This window comes from Phyllostomus hastatus, unplaced genomic scaffold (genome assembly GCF_019186645.2).
Source record: "Phyllostomus hastatus isolate PE091 unplaced genomic scaffold, TTU_PhHast_1.1 phas_contig_81, whole genome shotgun sequence".
NCBI lineage: Eukaryota > Metazoa > Chordata > Mammalia > Chiroptera > Phyllostomidae > Phyllostomus > Phyllostomus hastatus.
Window position 1 is genome coordinate 2,210,306 of NW_025333962.1, and position 13,634 is coordinate 2,223,939.

Sequence of the window (13,634 nt, forward strand, 5' to 3'; positions counted from 1 at the left end):
ACTGTCTCAACGGGCTTGAAGAAGTCATCTGATCGACAGCCTGACTTGGCAGGGAAAACCTGGAGAGCCAAAAATTTGGCCATGGTTCTGGACTGGAGAGGAAAGACTCATTTTTGGTTTGGTTTGTTTTTAATTTATTTTTAGAGAGAGGGGAGGGGAGGGAGAAAGAGAGAGAAACATCAATGTGTTGTTGCCTCTTGAGCACCCACTACTGGGGGCCTAGCCCACAACCCAGGCATGTGCCCTGACTGGAAATCAAACCAGCAACCCTTTGGTTTGCAGGCTAGCACTCAATCCACTGAGTCACACCAGCCAGGGCTGGAGAGGAAAGACTCTTAAAACACAACATGCTCACAAACTAAGAAAAAGAGATAGGGGCCAATGCAATGATCCAGGAACACACAGCCAGATTAGATGTGCAGCAGGGCACACCAAGAGGTACATCTGAGGTTGGGGGAGGGACAAGGAGGAAGAGAAGCTGAGATGGGTCGTGCATCTGGGAGCCACTCCCACCTATTTGTGTTGTAGCCATGGTTTCCTAACTGGGTACCGAGGCACCCAGTACACTGCAGGAAACCCCCAGGGTACTGACACACAAGGGAGACACAGCAATATCATCATCTGCTAGGAGTCACCTAAGGGCTCCAGATAGCCACATTTCAGCTGACATGGGCCACATTCCTTTGGAAGTTGTCATATCTCTGTGAGGATGGTTTTCTGGCTGATGCTGTGATAAAAAGCAAGTACCAGTGAAAATCCACAGGGACAGAAAGTGAGGTGTCCTTGCCAACTACAGGCACAGCTTCCCATCAGCAAGTAGCTGCAGTTATGTGTGAGTAAAACAAAAATAGTATTTTTTTTCACTTATGTAATTTTTTAAAGAATTAATTATTATGGTTTGGGACCTAATTACTTGCTAAATAATACTGTCAGGTATGTCTTCTGGCCTTGGGCTCTCTGGAAAGATGACTGAGCATGGACAGAGACTCTGGGCCCTCTGCCTGTTAGTGCAAGAGTCCACCCCTGAGGCACAGGTGCCCCAGAGTGAGACACATATGTGCAGACGGCAGGTGAAGGAACTTCCAGAAGGAGCAAGAACACCCCCACTTCTGACCTGAGACCCCCATCCTGTCCACACTTTTGTCCCTCTGAGGGCATAGCCATTGGCTTCCCACCTCCATATCCCACGCCCCCGGCTGCCCATATCCTTTCCTGCCTCCCCAACTTCTTTTTGCAAAAGAAAGAAGTGAATGATCAGGCAGTTAGTGTCTGAAAGTCTAGCATCCCCCTCCCCGATACAGAAAGTACCACTACAAAATTCCTCTTGGAATCTGTTATGAAGAATTTAAATGCCTCTGCAGACAGGGAACTCATCACCTCAGAATGCAAACTGCCCTCCTGTCAGGCCTTGCCCTCATACCAGGTCCTTGCCTCCCCTCCTAGCCCCAGCAGGGGCCTCCCAGAGCCCCTGAGACCAAACCTTCTTTTCCCCGAGGACTTATTCTGTAAGGAAAACGGCCCCTAAGGGGCAAAAACAAGACCCTTCCACAGGAGTCATCCTCAAAGGGGAACTGCTGTGGAGTCAGATGTGTGGCTCTGGTTGGGTCAGGTAAACTCCCTCTGGCTGACGGCAGAGGGAGCTGCCAGGATGGACCTAACCTTCAGCAGCTTTGTCCTGGAGGGAACCACGTGGGACCACCAGGGCCAGGCAAGAAGAGGCACAAGCAGACGTGTGTGTGTGTGTGTGTGTGTGAGAGGGAGAGAGAGAGAGAGAGAGAGGGAGAGAGTGTGTGTGTGTGTGTATGGTGGGGAGTGGGGTGTCTCTCTTCCAGTTAAGGTGCAGAATTTCCAGCTGAAAGTAAGGGAGCAGGAGAGAACCTCACCACCCAATTTAGTGGAAACCTCCCTTTCCTACACCTATGTCCCTCTCCACACCAACCCCAGGTGGCCTGGGGTGGCCAGGTGGCCAGGTGGCTACTGGTGTATAGATCCAGTAGCCTGGGGGGTGGGGGGGCTCCCCATCGCAGCTCTAATCCTGACAGGCCAATCAGCTGGGAAGGCAGGGGTAGGAGCTGTGGCATGGCCCCCACCCCACTCCCACAGCCCAGATCCCCAGTAATTCCATAATTGGGTGGGGTTTTCTCTGAGAGAGAGAGGGGAAGTCCAAAGGAGGACAATCTAGCTCCCTGCTGCCCACCCACCTCATCACAGAATTCATCCCTCCTTCCCTCTAGGGGTGTGCTGTGACTCAGAGGAGGGGTGGAGGGCTGGGCATGCGTAGACATAACTCGATCCCAAGGCCTGTGAAGGGAAGAGAACTTTCCTTGAAATACAACAGCTCTGCTCCACAGGAGAAAGGGCTCCTAGTACAAGTCACCAGGTGACCCTGGGGCTCACATCCACAAGCCCCCAGGCCCCCTTTGTAAATGGGGCAGCATGCTGTGGAGTGCTGCCTCTGAGTCTTCAATGAGCGCTGAATCCAGAGGGACACCAAGCTACCCCCTGTGCTGGGGCCTCACGGTGGGGCCCTACACTCTGCAGACCACACTGTGCAGTGCCACACAGCTCACAGGTGGTGGGGAGCAGTGGCTCCAAGAAAAGAGACATCATGAGAGAACCTCAACTTAGGATTTCTAGCTGCAGTTCTGCTCCCCTGCCCCAAGTCCTCCAATGGCAACAGGATTTCCTGCTCTGTTCTCCTCACAGCGTAATTGAGACTGACCAGTCTCCCATGGGTGAGGGTTTCTCGCCTGTTATTGTCATGTGTGCCAGAGAAAACTGGGGATGTCTCCCCTCCCCAGGTAAAAGCCTCTCTGTCTCCCTGGGCTGCAGATGAATTTGCAGACAGCTTCATTGTGGACTGAAAGCTGGAAAGCTAGAGAGCCGCTCCTGGAGACCTTGTGTAAGTCACGTTCCCTTCCTGGTCTTCCTTCCCCCTTCAGCTGAACCATAAAGCTTACCTCAGTTGTCAGAAATCCCTTCTGGGTTAAAGAAAAAAAAAACACAAAACAAAAACAAAAAACAAACAAACAAAAAACCTGGCAGCCCTGGCAGACCGGGTGGTAGGAGGTCCCAGAACTAAGGTCCCTGAGCTGGAGGGGAGGGTCTCGAAATACCAGGGGTTTCAGCATTCTTCCCCTGTTGGGTGTGGAAAGACAGTGACGACGTCACTACATGTTTCCCAGTCTTAACTTTCAGATACGTGGCTGCACCCTGGGAGCTCGCCCAGCAGCTGTCCCCACCGCAGGTGGTCTCCAACCCCTCTGATTTCTGTCTGCCGAGCTGCTCTGGTACCCCGGATCCCAGTGGACCGGCAAGGCGCGGCTGGAGGAGCCGGCTCAGACAAACTGACCCACTGCCCTAGCTCCTGGCAAGGAAATGGATGGAAAGATGCGGCAGCCTGGTTATCATGAGGGCAGAGCGCGCGACACAGAAGAAGCAGGAGCGAGAGCAGGACAGTGCGTCCCACGGTGCTCACAGGGCGCTCGGGGCTCCAAACTCCAGGTGCGGCCCGGGAGTTCGGAGAGGATTACTGCTGACCAAGCCGTCCAGGCTCCGGGTCCGCAGCTGTGGTCCCTCCATCTGACAGCAAACCTCGAACATTCTGCGCATCCAGCGCACCCCGAGCATCTTGCGGCCTCGGGAGGGGCCGGCACTTCTGTCACGCCAGCTCCTAGGGCCCCGCCCGCCCCCGGCTTGGCCCTCCCTGCCCCGCCCCGGCCGGGGCTCCGGCGGGCGCCCCCTGCGGCGCTGCCCCGCCCCCGCCGTCCCGCGCCGCCTCGGGCCCGGGCCCGCCGCCCGGCCGCCGGCCCACCTGGCGCAGCGCCGCCCTCGGAGCCCGCACACCCGCGAACACCCGCGCTCCCCGCGCACCCCGAGGCCCCAGAAGGGCCCAGCGCCGCCACTCGCCAGCTCCCAGGGCCCCGGCCCGCCCGGTGCCCGCGCTCTCCCGCCTGGCCATGGCCCCGCTCGTGTACTTCTTATTCCTCCACTGCCTGAAGCAGGCGCTGGGCAGCTATCCGATCTGGTGGTGAGTGAGCCTTCCTCGCGTTCGCCGCAGTGCGTCTTTAGCTGCCGTCCCCTCGGGCAAGGACTGCGGTGGCCTGGAGCCCACGCCCTATCCCTGCGACTCCGCGGGCCGGGGGCTGGTTGTTCCCTTGGCCGCCACCTTCAACTGGTTCAGGCCGGGGCTGGGGTGCGGGTGGCAGAGCTTCCGGGGACATTGATCCCCCAACCCGGAGGGGCCCCGGCGCCAGACGGGACGAACAGTGGGCTGGGGAGAGGCTGGAAGAGGGTCCACACAGATGTCACGAACGTCTAGGCAGCTTGAGTCCGAGGGAAGCCCGGAGGGTGAGCGGGGAAACAGAGATTCGCCAGATTTTCCTTAAGGACCGTGCTTTACACACACACACACACACACACACACACACACACACACCTTAAAAGAAAGTCGTTGAGACAAGACCGAACAGCTCGGGGCAGCGCAGTTACGTAAAGACAGCCGTGGGGACCGGCCGGGAACGGCGGGCACTGTGGGGCCAGCGCCAGGCCCTCCGAGCCTCCGCCGCTGTCCCGGCGAGGGTGTCCCCGAGGGGCCCTCTCTGCGAGCCCTCTGCCCGGACCTCGATGGCAGTGAGGAACTGCCGAGAGGTACGGAGGGAGAGCGCATCGAGTCTGAGGTTTCCTGAGTGAGAGGCGGGGGAACCCACCCCTGAGAAGGTTGGGGCGCTTTCTACTCTGCCCCAGACAAGGCGCATTCCTGTAAGACCCTCCTAAATCTGGCAATGGAAGCGCAGACAAACTGAGGGAGGGATCCCGAAGGTCGACTGTACATATTGGGGGAGGAGGGTCAGGGTTACTCTCCCTCGTGGCACCCGATTAGGCAGCTCCTCCACAGGCCACGGTCACCCCAGGCCTCCCTAGGGGGGAAGCGGGAGCCAAGGGGCTGGGCGCGCAGCTGGAGAGGACCCAGAGTTGGAGAGAAGCTTCCCCACACACTTGCGCACTCTGCACCCACACTCCCAGGAGCCCTCTCCGACGGCTTGGTGGAATTATAATAATTACGCCGGGGGGAAGGGGGAGACCCAACGAGCCCAAGTACATCTAATCCGATAATAATTTTTCTCTTCGAAATGGTTCAAGAGCGGGGGCGCCCAGGGTGGGACTAGGGTCCAGGCGCAGCCAGGCGGGGCGGGGCGAGGCGGGGCGAGAGGATGGCTGGGGCGAGTCTGGGGGCCTGGGAGAGGCCCCGTAACGGCGGGGATGCGCTTCAGGGACCCCCCGCGCACCCTGCACCCGAGTGGCACCTGCAGGCCCAGTCGCTTTCCCAGCGCCGGCTGTCGCGGGCATGCTTATGATTCGGGGACCCTGATGCTCACTATGCCAGCCACAGGGAGCCGGGGAGCGCGTCCAGAGGGCCCCGCGGCCGCCAGCTCCCTCGCTGGCTTCTAATTAGAACCGCCGCCGCATTCCTGGGTGCAGGAGGAAGCGCCTTCGCCCCCGCGCTCCTCCCATAAAGAAGAGCCCTGTCACCAGCCTCCTGGCTGCCCCAGGCAGTGAGAGCTTTGTCCTGTTGGCCTCGGGGGACCCTGGCCTTGCCCCCCACAATGCACTTGTAGCCCTTTTCACTTGGGCTGTATGTGTTCCGTCAGAACGGACCCTGACCCACCTTCTCCAGATGAAGGAGGGGTCCTCTCATTAGAAGCTACTACTTGGCACCTGCCCAAACAAAAGCCTAGGGCAACCTGTGGCCCCAGAGGGTAGGGGTGGCATGAAACCCCACTTTGCCTGCACACTCAGTGATTCTCCATTCCCTGAAAAGAAGTGTGTCTGGTGCCTCAGGGCTCCTGGGGGCCCACGGATCCCCCCTCCTGCGTTCTTTCTGCCCCCAGGCCAGCTGGACACAGGAGGGACACTGTGTCCACAGGGCACACAGGCAGAACAGAGAAAGACCCATGGAAAGATGGGGGTTCACAGCAGGAACAGCCTCTGTCTTCACTCTCCATCTGCTGGAGCTCCCACAGGTGGCACCTCCCTTCTCCTGCCCACCCTCCCCTGCCAAGGGGGCCTGAGGGACCCTCCCTTTATAATTTCTCACCTTCACACCCAGCCTTCCTAATTGGCTGTTCAGTTTGAACCTCCCTCCCCAAAAGGAAACCACTGCCCCATCCCTTTTCACCCCACCCCTGCAGCTCACATATAAAAGTGAAAGGGATGGGGACTTTCTCATGTGAGAAGCCACCAGGAAACAGCCCAAATCAGGAGTAATTAGGCTTTTGAAGTTGGTGTGGCTCTTGGTGGGAGGGTGGAGGGAGAGGAGGAGTTGGTGCTGCTGGAGGAATTTGAAGGGCTACAGGCCTCTCAGGACCATCTCAAAGTGTGGTAAAGCAAAACAGCCCTCAGACCAGGACCTTAAGAGCGGCAGAGACCTCTAGGAGCATGTGTTCCTGTGTGAGAGGTAGAGGTGGAGGCCTGGAGAAGGGACACAGCCATGGCACCTGACCCTGTGGCCAGCACCCCTTCACCAGGCTGCTTGCCTGTAGAATCAGTGAGGTGGAAGGCCCCTGGTACACAGGACTGGCGCCAGAGTCCAGGGGGCATGGACCCTGCGGAGAGCAGCCCCAGTGGGCATGGTATTCCCTGTTGTGCTTTGGGCACCTTCCTGCCACTTCCCCTGTCTGGGTGCTGGCATTTTGTAAACCCCCTGCTCCCCACCCCCAGTAGCATGGCCAGGGCCCCAGGGCCCTCTTCAGCCTCCATCCTTGCCCTCTGAGACAATCCCACACCCACTGCCCAGGGTTACTACACTGGCTGTACCCACATAGAGAGCCTGCCTCCCTTTGCCTGTAGAGAACCCCTTCCTGCTGCTTTGCCCCTCACCAGTCCCTGCTGGACCCCAGGCTCCCCAGCACAGAGGCCATGCCCTGGGTCAGGTGTTGCCCCAGCCAGCTGAGCAGGGCAGTGTGAGACTGAAACCGGACTTCTCCCACTGCTGCGCCAGCTCAGAGGCCTGAGATGTGTTCCCTGATTCCCCTTCTCCCTGGCCTCCCCACCCTCCTCACCAGACCCTGCTGGGCCCATTCATACTCCTAGGCATGCAGGCACCAGCTAAGAATGTGTGTCCAGCCCTCTTTCTCCTCTGGCCCTGAAGGAAGGCCATTACCTGCCCCCACGCCCCAGAACCTCCTCTGTGATGGACCTCCCTCCTGCTGGCCCCACAAGCTCCTGATACACAGGATCTTCTCAGTCTGGGAGTGGGACATAGACTTCCCTCAGGGGGGCCCACTGTTTGTAGGGTGAAGATGTGTGTTGAGTTAAGGAGCAGGTGAAGGAGAGTTCTAGAGGTGCCACCCAGGATCCTCAACCTCAGAGCATGATCGAGGAGCAGGAGGAGGGGAAAGAAGATCAGGAGGAGGGCTGAGCAAATCTCTGAGGCTTCTCAGACAGGCAGGGCCCAAGTGGACAAGACTTCCTGAGCTTACCCTGCCTCTGTGAACTGCACCCCGTGTGCCTGCCCAGGGCAGCCCTGCCCCCTGCCTCTCTCCAATTCTTCCCTTTTCCTCTGCCGTGTGTGTGTGTCTCTCTCTGTGTGTCTCTGTCTCTGTCACTCTCTCCCTCCCTCTCCCTCTCCTTCTCCCTCTTCCTCTCCCTCTCCCTCTTCCTCTCCCCCCGCCCCCGCCCTCTATGCCACCATGAGGCTGATGATGGCAGTAGCTAGCACATCTCTGTCCTTGTCTCTCTGTTACTTTCTCTCTGGGTCTCTCTGGCTGTCTGTTGGTCTCTCTCTCTCTCTCTCTCTCTCTCTCTCTCTCTCTCTCTCCTTCCCCTCTCTCTGTCTCTCTGTTTCTCTGTTTCTCTGTCTCTGTCTCTCTGCACCCCTGAAGCTGGCGATGGTGGTAATTAGACTATAAAACTAGAAAAATCCAGACACCAGCTGACTCCCAAGTGGTGTAGTAGGGTCTTGGGATCCTGGAAACAGCATTCCCCCACAGAACCACCAACAGACATCCTTTTACTGAGGGGCAATGTCAGAAATGGCCACAGGTAAAATCTATACGGTTAGAATGCTGGTTCACACAACTGCCAAGTCAGATCTTCCTCATCTCAGTCCTTCACAAGCCCAGTGCAGTTCACTCACCCTCACATCCATCCTTCTGACTTAGCCACCCAAACATCCAGGCTTCTATCTGGGGTCTGGGTATAGCAGCTTTTCTCAGGGTGGGCTGCCCTCCATTTTGCTGGTCTCATTATCACTTTTTATGGAGTGATTTTTTGTTTTATTTGCATAAACCTGCTAGAATGCTTTGTGGCAGGAGAACAGGATGCCTACATCTGGGAGGAGCGGTCTCAGGGGGGCTGGGAATCACTTAAATCACACTATTCACAGTGGGCCCAGGGCAAGTCTCCAGCCTGCAGGATGGGTGGCAATGGGTTCTGTCTCACAGGTGTGGCCCAGGACAGTACAGCAGGGCCGGGGTGTGCTGCCTGTCCAAGCATGTGTCAGTTATATGTAGAATGTGGTCTGCAGGTCATCCATGAAGAAATAAGAACAGAAATTGAAAGTATGTGCATGGGGATATCCCAGCAGTGCCTGCACTGCTGCAGGTTTGGGTATTTTATAGTGGGTGAGAAGATTCTAAAAGACTCCAAGTGCAAGCTGTTCTCTAGCAAGTTTGAAAAGCACCTACCTATGTGTGCCTTGAGCCCAAAGCTCCCTGTGGTAGGCAGCCCAGTGGACCACTGCCCTTTTGCTTCTCCACCCTGCACTGCATTTGGATTTTTGAACCAAATGTGAGGCCTTGTATTTGCCCATGTGAAGTGTGGTTGGAGGGTTGCGAAGTGTCAGGAGCCCACAGTCCTGTGCTGGGTGTGAGAAGTGGGGGTCAGAGGCTGCAGGAAGTGGGTTTTGGCTTAGAGTAGGAGAGCTCCTGGGTCTGAGAGCAATACCAGTCCTGGTGCTTGGGAGGTGGTGGGCTGCCCTGCAGGTGTGGAAAGGGGCAGCCTGCTGCAGTGTGGGTTCCTGGACATCTGAGCTCCACCACTGCCACTGACAGTCCTCCTGGTAATGTCCCTAAACTCCACCAGGTACAATCCGCCACTTGGGTAGCGTGTTTGCTCAGTGGCTGGTGTCAGACGTGCACTGTACTGGGCAGGCCTTGCAGAGATGCCTTGGCACAAACAGCAGGGACAACCCTGCCTGGTGCACCCATGCTGGGTTGGACAAGGATCTGACCAGTCACAGGTTGTGGGGAAACAGGCCCTGCCCAGCAGCCTGTTCACTCTGTCCCTCCCAGTTCACCCTGTCCCTCCCTTTGTAGAACTGGCACAGGAATGTCCCTGCATCACCCGCTGTGAAACCCTATGAGGGGACTCTTTCTTCCTCCTTTTTTGGCCATTTTCCTTCTGAAAATTATGGTAAGATTTTGTTGAATGAACAAATAAATGAGTGAATGAACCAATGGAATCTTTCCTATAAAAAACAGAAGCTGTATGGGGTGGCCTGAGCTGGGGAACATGAGGACATAGTTGAATGTTCTCACAGCCCCCCTCTGAGTTCCCTGCTCTTGGGCTGGGTGCTCATGACTCATCAGGGAGTGCTGCCTCGGTCTCCCTCCAAGCCTCCACAGGTGACACCCTGGAGGTGTTTCACGCTTTGGCGCTTCCACATTCCTTCCCAGACAAAACGTGCCGCTGCCGCCCAGGGAAGCGGGCAAATGCTTGGCCGCGGGCACGCGAGCTTCTGCCCACCTGCTGAGACTTGCTCAAAGTATGTGTCAGTAATGCCTGCTGGCCCGGTGGGCTGGGGATGCTGGGAGGGCTACAGGCAGGGTCATACACTGGGCAGGGAAAGGGGTCCTGGGACCCCTTTCCCATTGACCCTCCCCATGAAGAAGACTCATGCTCCTGGGGAGGGGTCTTCCAAGTAGAAGAAAGAGGGGAAGCATGCTGCCTTTCCTGAGGTACTCTCGGTGGGCACAACCTGGAGGTTACTGGGGCAGGTCTGCCCCGGTGGGGGAGCCCTGGTTCCTCGTGGCTCTTGGACAGCTCCTCCCAAAGAAGCAGAGTCCACCCATTAAGCTGGGTAGCCATCAACCCTCAGGTGGAGCAGCCCTCACTTAGGGCTTCAGATCACAGGACAGGAACCTCATTCCTCCCGTGGAGAGGCTCTGATCTTAGCAGATAGCGATTCCGACCAGGACAAGTGCTTTGGAGGCCTCATGCATCTTCACGGGGGACACCCTTTGCACAAACCAGGACCCCCAAGCCAGAGACCCTGCAGGGTAGGCGGCAGAGGCCCCAGGACCTCCTCGCTCCACCAGGGCCTGGGCAGAGCTCTATGCCCTCAAAGGACAAGAGAAGACCCAGCTTTGCCCTCTGGGAAAGGCGCCTCATGGCACAGATGTGGTAGGATGTGTGGGAAGTGGTGGCCAGCTTTGGCAGGATGAGAAGGCAGACAACAGGACTGGGGAATAGAGAGCTTCCTGGGAGAGGTGGCCTGATAACATGGGGTGGAATGTGCCCAGGGCCACCAAGGCACAAAGGACCTACCTCCCCACTTCTCATCTTGCTCTGGGAGCCTCAGATAGAATGTGGCCCCTGCCTCCAGAGAGAGAAGGAGAAACTGAAGCCCAAAAGAAGAAAGGTAAAATCAATTAAACCTGAGAATAATGGCGGAGCTGGTGCCCACATCCTGCCTTCTATGCTCAGCCGAGCCCCTGCCCACAGACCCCTCAAAATCCTCATGGCTAGGACTTAAAAAAACCAAGATCCTGACCCTGATCCAGACCTACCCGGAGGGTGCACACAGCCAGCCCCTCTAATTGGAAATCCGTGCTCTGCCCAGAGCCTCTTCTGTCATCTGGCACCACCACAAAGTTACAGTAAAATCTACATGGTGAAGGCCATTAGCCAGACTGGATTCCAGTGGCCTGTTCCCATGCATGTCACATCAGCGCCACCTCTACTCTAAGCAAAACAGTCTGGCAAGGCACCCAGCCCCTCAGCAACATCATCCTCAATAGCAGTGAGCAAAGGAGGAGGAAGGAAACCACCAGGGCTAGTAGCAGGTGTGGTCCATGTGGCCCTGACGCTGCTGGAACCAAGCCTAGGGGCCACTTTGCATATGGTGTGATCTGGGCTGAAAGTGACTCCTCACCTTGGAAAAAAGTCTGTCATCTCATAGACTTAATACTGTGGGTTCTTCTCATTTTACTCATGGTTAAAAAAGCTACGCAGAACTGTTAGTGTTCTGCATTGTAAGGCTTATCTTGTCTGTTAAGTGTTTTCTGAATCTCGGGGACTTTCTCAGTGATGATGCCAGCAGTGACTCAGGCCCGTGGCATGGGTGTGCTCTGTCTGACTGTTGGCCCCTCTGCAGGGAGGGTCTCTTTTGAGCTGAGATCCAGGGTAAAGGCTCAGAGCCCAGTCTGGGGGTTCATTCAGTGTGGGACCCTCTGATTTTGAGAGGCCTGTGGGACTTGGGGGTATGGTGTCCAGCTGGGCAGTTAAAAGTTATAGCCTCTCTGCGGGGGTGTGGGTACTCCTGGAGTGCCATCCTGCACCTCCGGGTTGGCAGTGGGAGGGAAATGCAGGCCTCCTCACAGGTGAGTCACATGACCAGGACAGATGGAGAAAGTGCGTGAGGCGAGGGCAAGCAGCCTCTCAACCTCTCCTTGGGTGGGCAGGGCCCTCATACTCCTGTGGTTTCCAGGCCCCCAGGATCACAATCCCAGGGGGCATCAGGGCAGGGCTGGCAGCCCCCAAGTGGCGTCAGCTGGAATGTCCTTCAGTGGCAATGACCATGAAGAAGGGGGAATGCGCCCTGGCTGGCGTAGCTCAGTGGATTGAGCTCGGGCTGGGAACTAAAGTGTCCCAGGTTCGATTCCCAGCCAGGGTACATTCCTGGGTTGCAGGCCATAACCCCCAGCAACCGCACATTGATGTCTCTCTCCCTCTCTCTCTCTCTCTCTCTCTCTCTCTCTCTCTCTCTCTCTCTCTCCCCTCTCCCCTCTCTAAAAATAAATAAAATCTTTAAAAAAAAAAAAAAAGAAGAGGGGGGAATGCATTGTATCCCTGAGGCAGGGTCAGGCTCTTGCTGTGATCTGGGTTAAAAGAGGGGTAAGGGATTTCAGATGCTACTACCGTGCTCACATGAACTCAGCCATTTCCCCTGTGAGTGGGTCCTGAGCCAGGCCTCTCCCATCCCCATCTGGACCCCAGGGGAGACTGGAGGACTAACCTGCCACGTAGACTCCAGGCAAGAGCTCAGCCCGGGCTCCAAGGTCAATGAGGCTAGTTCCACACTGAGGCCCCCCCTGAGAACCCCTCTTATTAATGCTGGATGGAGCATTAATAAGAGCATTTGTCCCCTCAGGCTGGAGAGCAAGCTGTCCCTGTGGCCAGACATCATCCTTCCCACCACGTGGCTTCTGGAACAGTCACCACTGATGCCTCCTCCTCTTGTAGGTGTTTCTGAGGGGACATGTGGGCCCGGCCCCAGTGACCTGTTCATCTCTGGTTCCAGGACCACTAGGCTAGAGGGAGGCACATGGCTGTGCCAGGGAAGTGGATGGGGCCATAGAGATTCATGTCTGGCCCCACTCCTGACCTAGATCAGACATATCCTCCTGGGTCAAACTGAACCCACTGTCTCAATGGTAGCATTGGATGTCTCCAGAAGTCTTGGGGTTTGGAAGCAGAAACCAGAGGGGAACCCTGACTGCCATGGCAGTCCAAAAGTGTGGACTTGAAGAGGCCTTAGGGTCTCTTCACCAGTAGGGAGGCTTTGCAGCCCCAGGACTCAGAGCTGGACACACCCTCAGTGACCCAGAACCAGAACCCCTTTCCCAGGCTGTGTTTCTGACCCAGCAGGTTTGAGGAACTCAAGTTTCTGGCAGGTCCTCTGGTGCACACACTGGTAGGTCAGGGACTACCCCAGCAGGACCTCACTCTCACCCAGAAGCCTGGTGTGTCGGCTAGAGAAGCCGAAGCACAGAGGGTACCCTGGCTGCAGGCAGAGTCCACCAGCCTGGGCACAGGCAAGGGCTGCCTCAGCTGACCCCCTGACAACGTTTCCATGATGGAAATGAGATGTGCGGGTTTAGTGGTGGCTGGTGGGGTTTGTTTACTGATTTGATGTGCATCTTACTCATTGTCATGTACTGCTTGTCTGTGTCCTCCAAATTCCCGTTTTGATGCTCTGACCTATAGTACGAAGTGTTAGGAGGTGGAACCCCCACAGTCAGGTCAGTGTCCTTATGAGAACAAGGAGAGACTGGAGCTTGTTCTGTCTGCTGCATGAGGACACAGTGAGAAGGCAGCTGTCTGCTGGCCGGTGTCTTCCTCTGAGCCATGGCCTCCCAGTTGGGAGGGTCCTGGGCACTGCCTCTGCAGCTTGTGCAGGTTGAAGGAAGTCACAGAGTGGGCAGAGCTGAGCCCAAGGTCACACAGGTGATGGTGAAGGGCAGGTGGGCCAGGTAAGGGGTTTATCAGTGGCTAACTGCAGGCAGAGGCCTCAGCGGTGCCAGGGCTTAAGAAGGAAGAAATAACAAGCCTCTGAGAGCGGGGCGGGGGTGGAGGGCAGTTGGGAGTTGTGGGGAGCAATGGACCTAGGGATGCAAGCTGGCAGAGGGAGC

At 56.8% G+C, this 13,634-nt stretch overlaps 1 protein-coding gene across 1 annotated transcript in view; it reads left to right on the plus strand.

The window, feature by feature from the left end:
• Positions 1-3,840: 3,840 nt before the first annotated feature.
• Positions 3,841-13,634, plus strand: part of WNT3A (Wnt family member 3A) — a 43,250-nt gene continuing 33,456 nt past the window's right edge. The window contains exon 1 of the mRNA XM_045850547.1: positions 3,841-4,030. Within this exon, the coding sequence (XP_045706503.1) occupies positions 3,960-4,030 (71 nt within the window). The 5' untranslated portion in view covers positions 3,841-3,959. The remainder of the gene's footprint in view (positions 4,031-13,634) is intronic.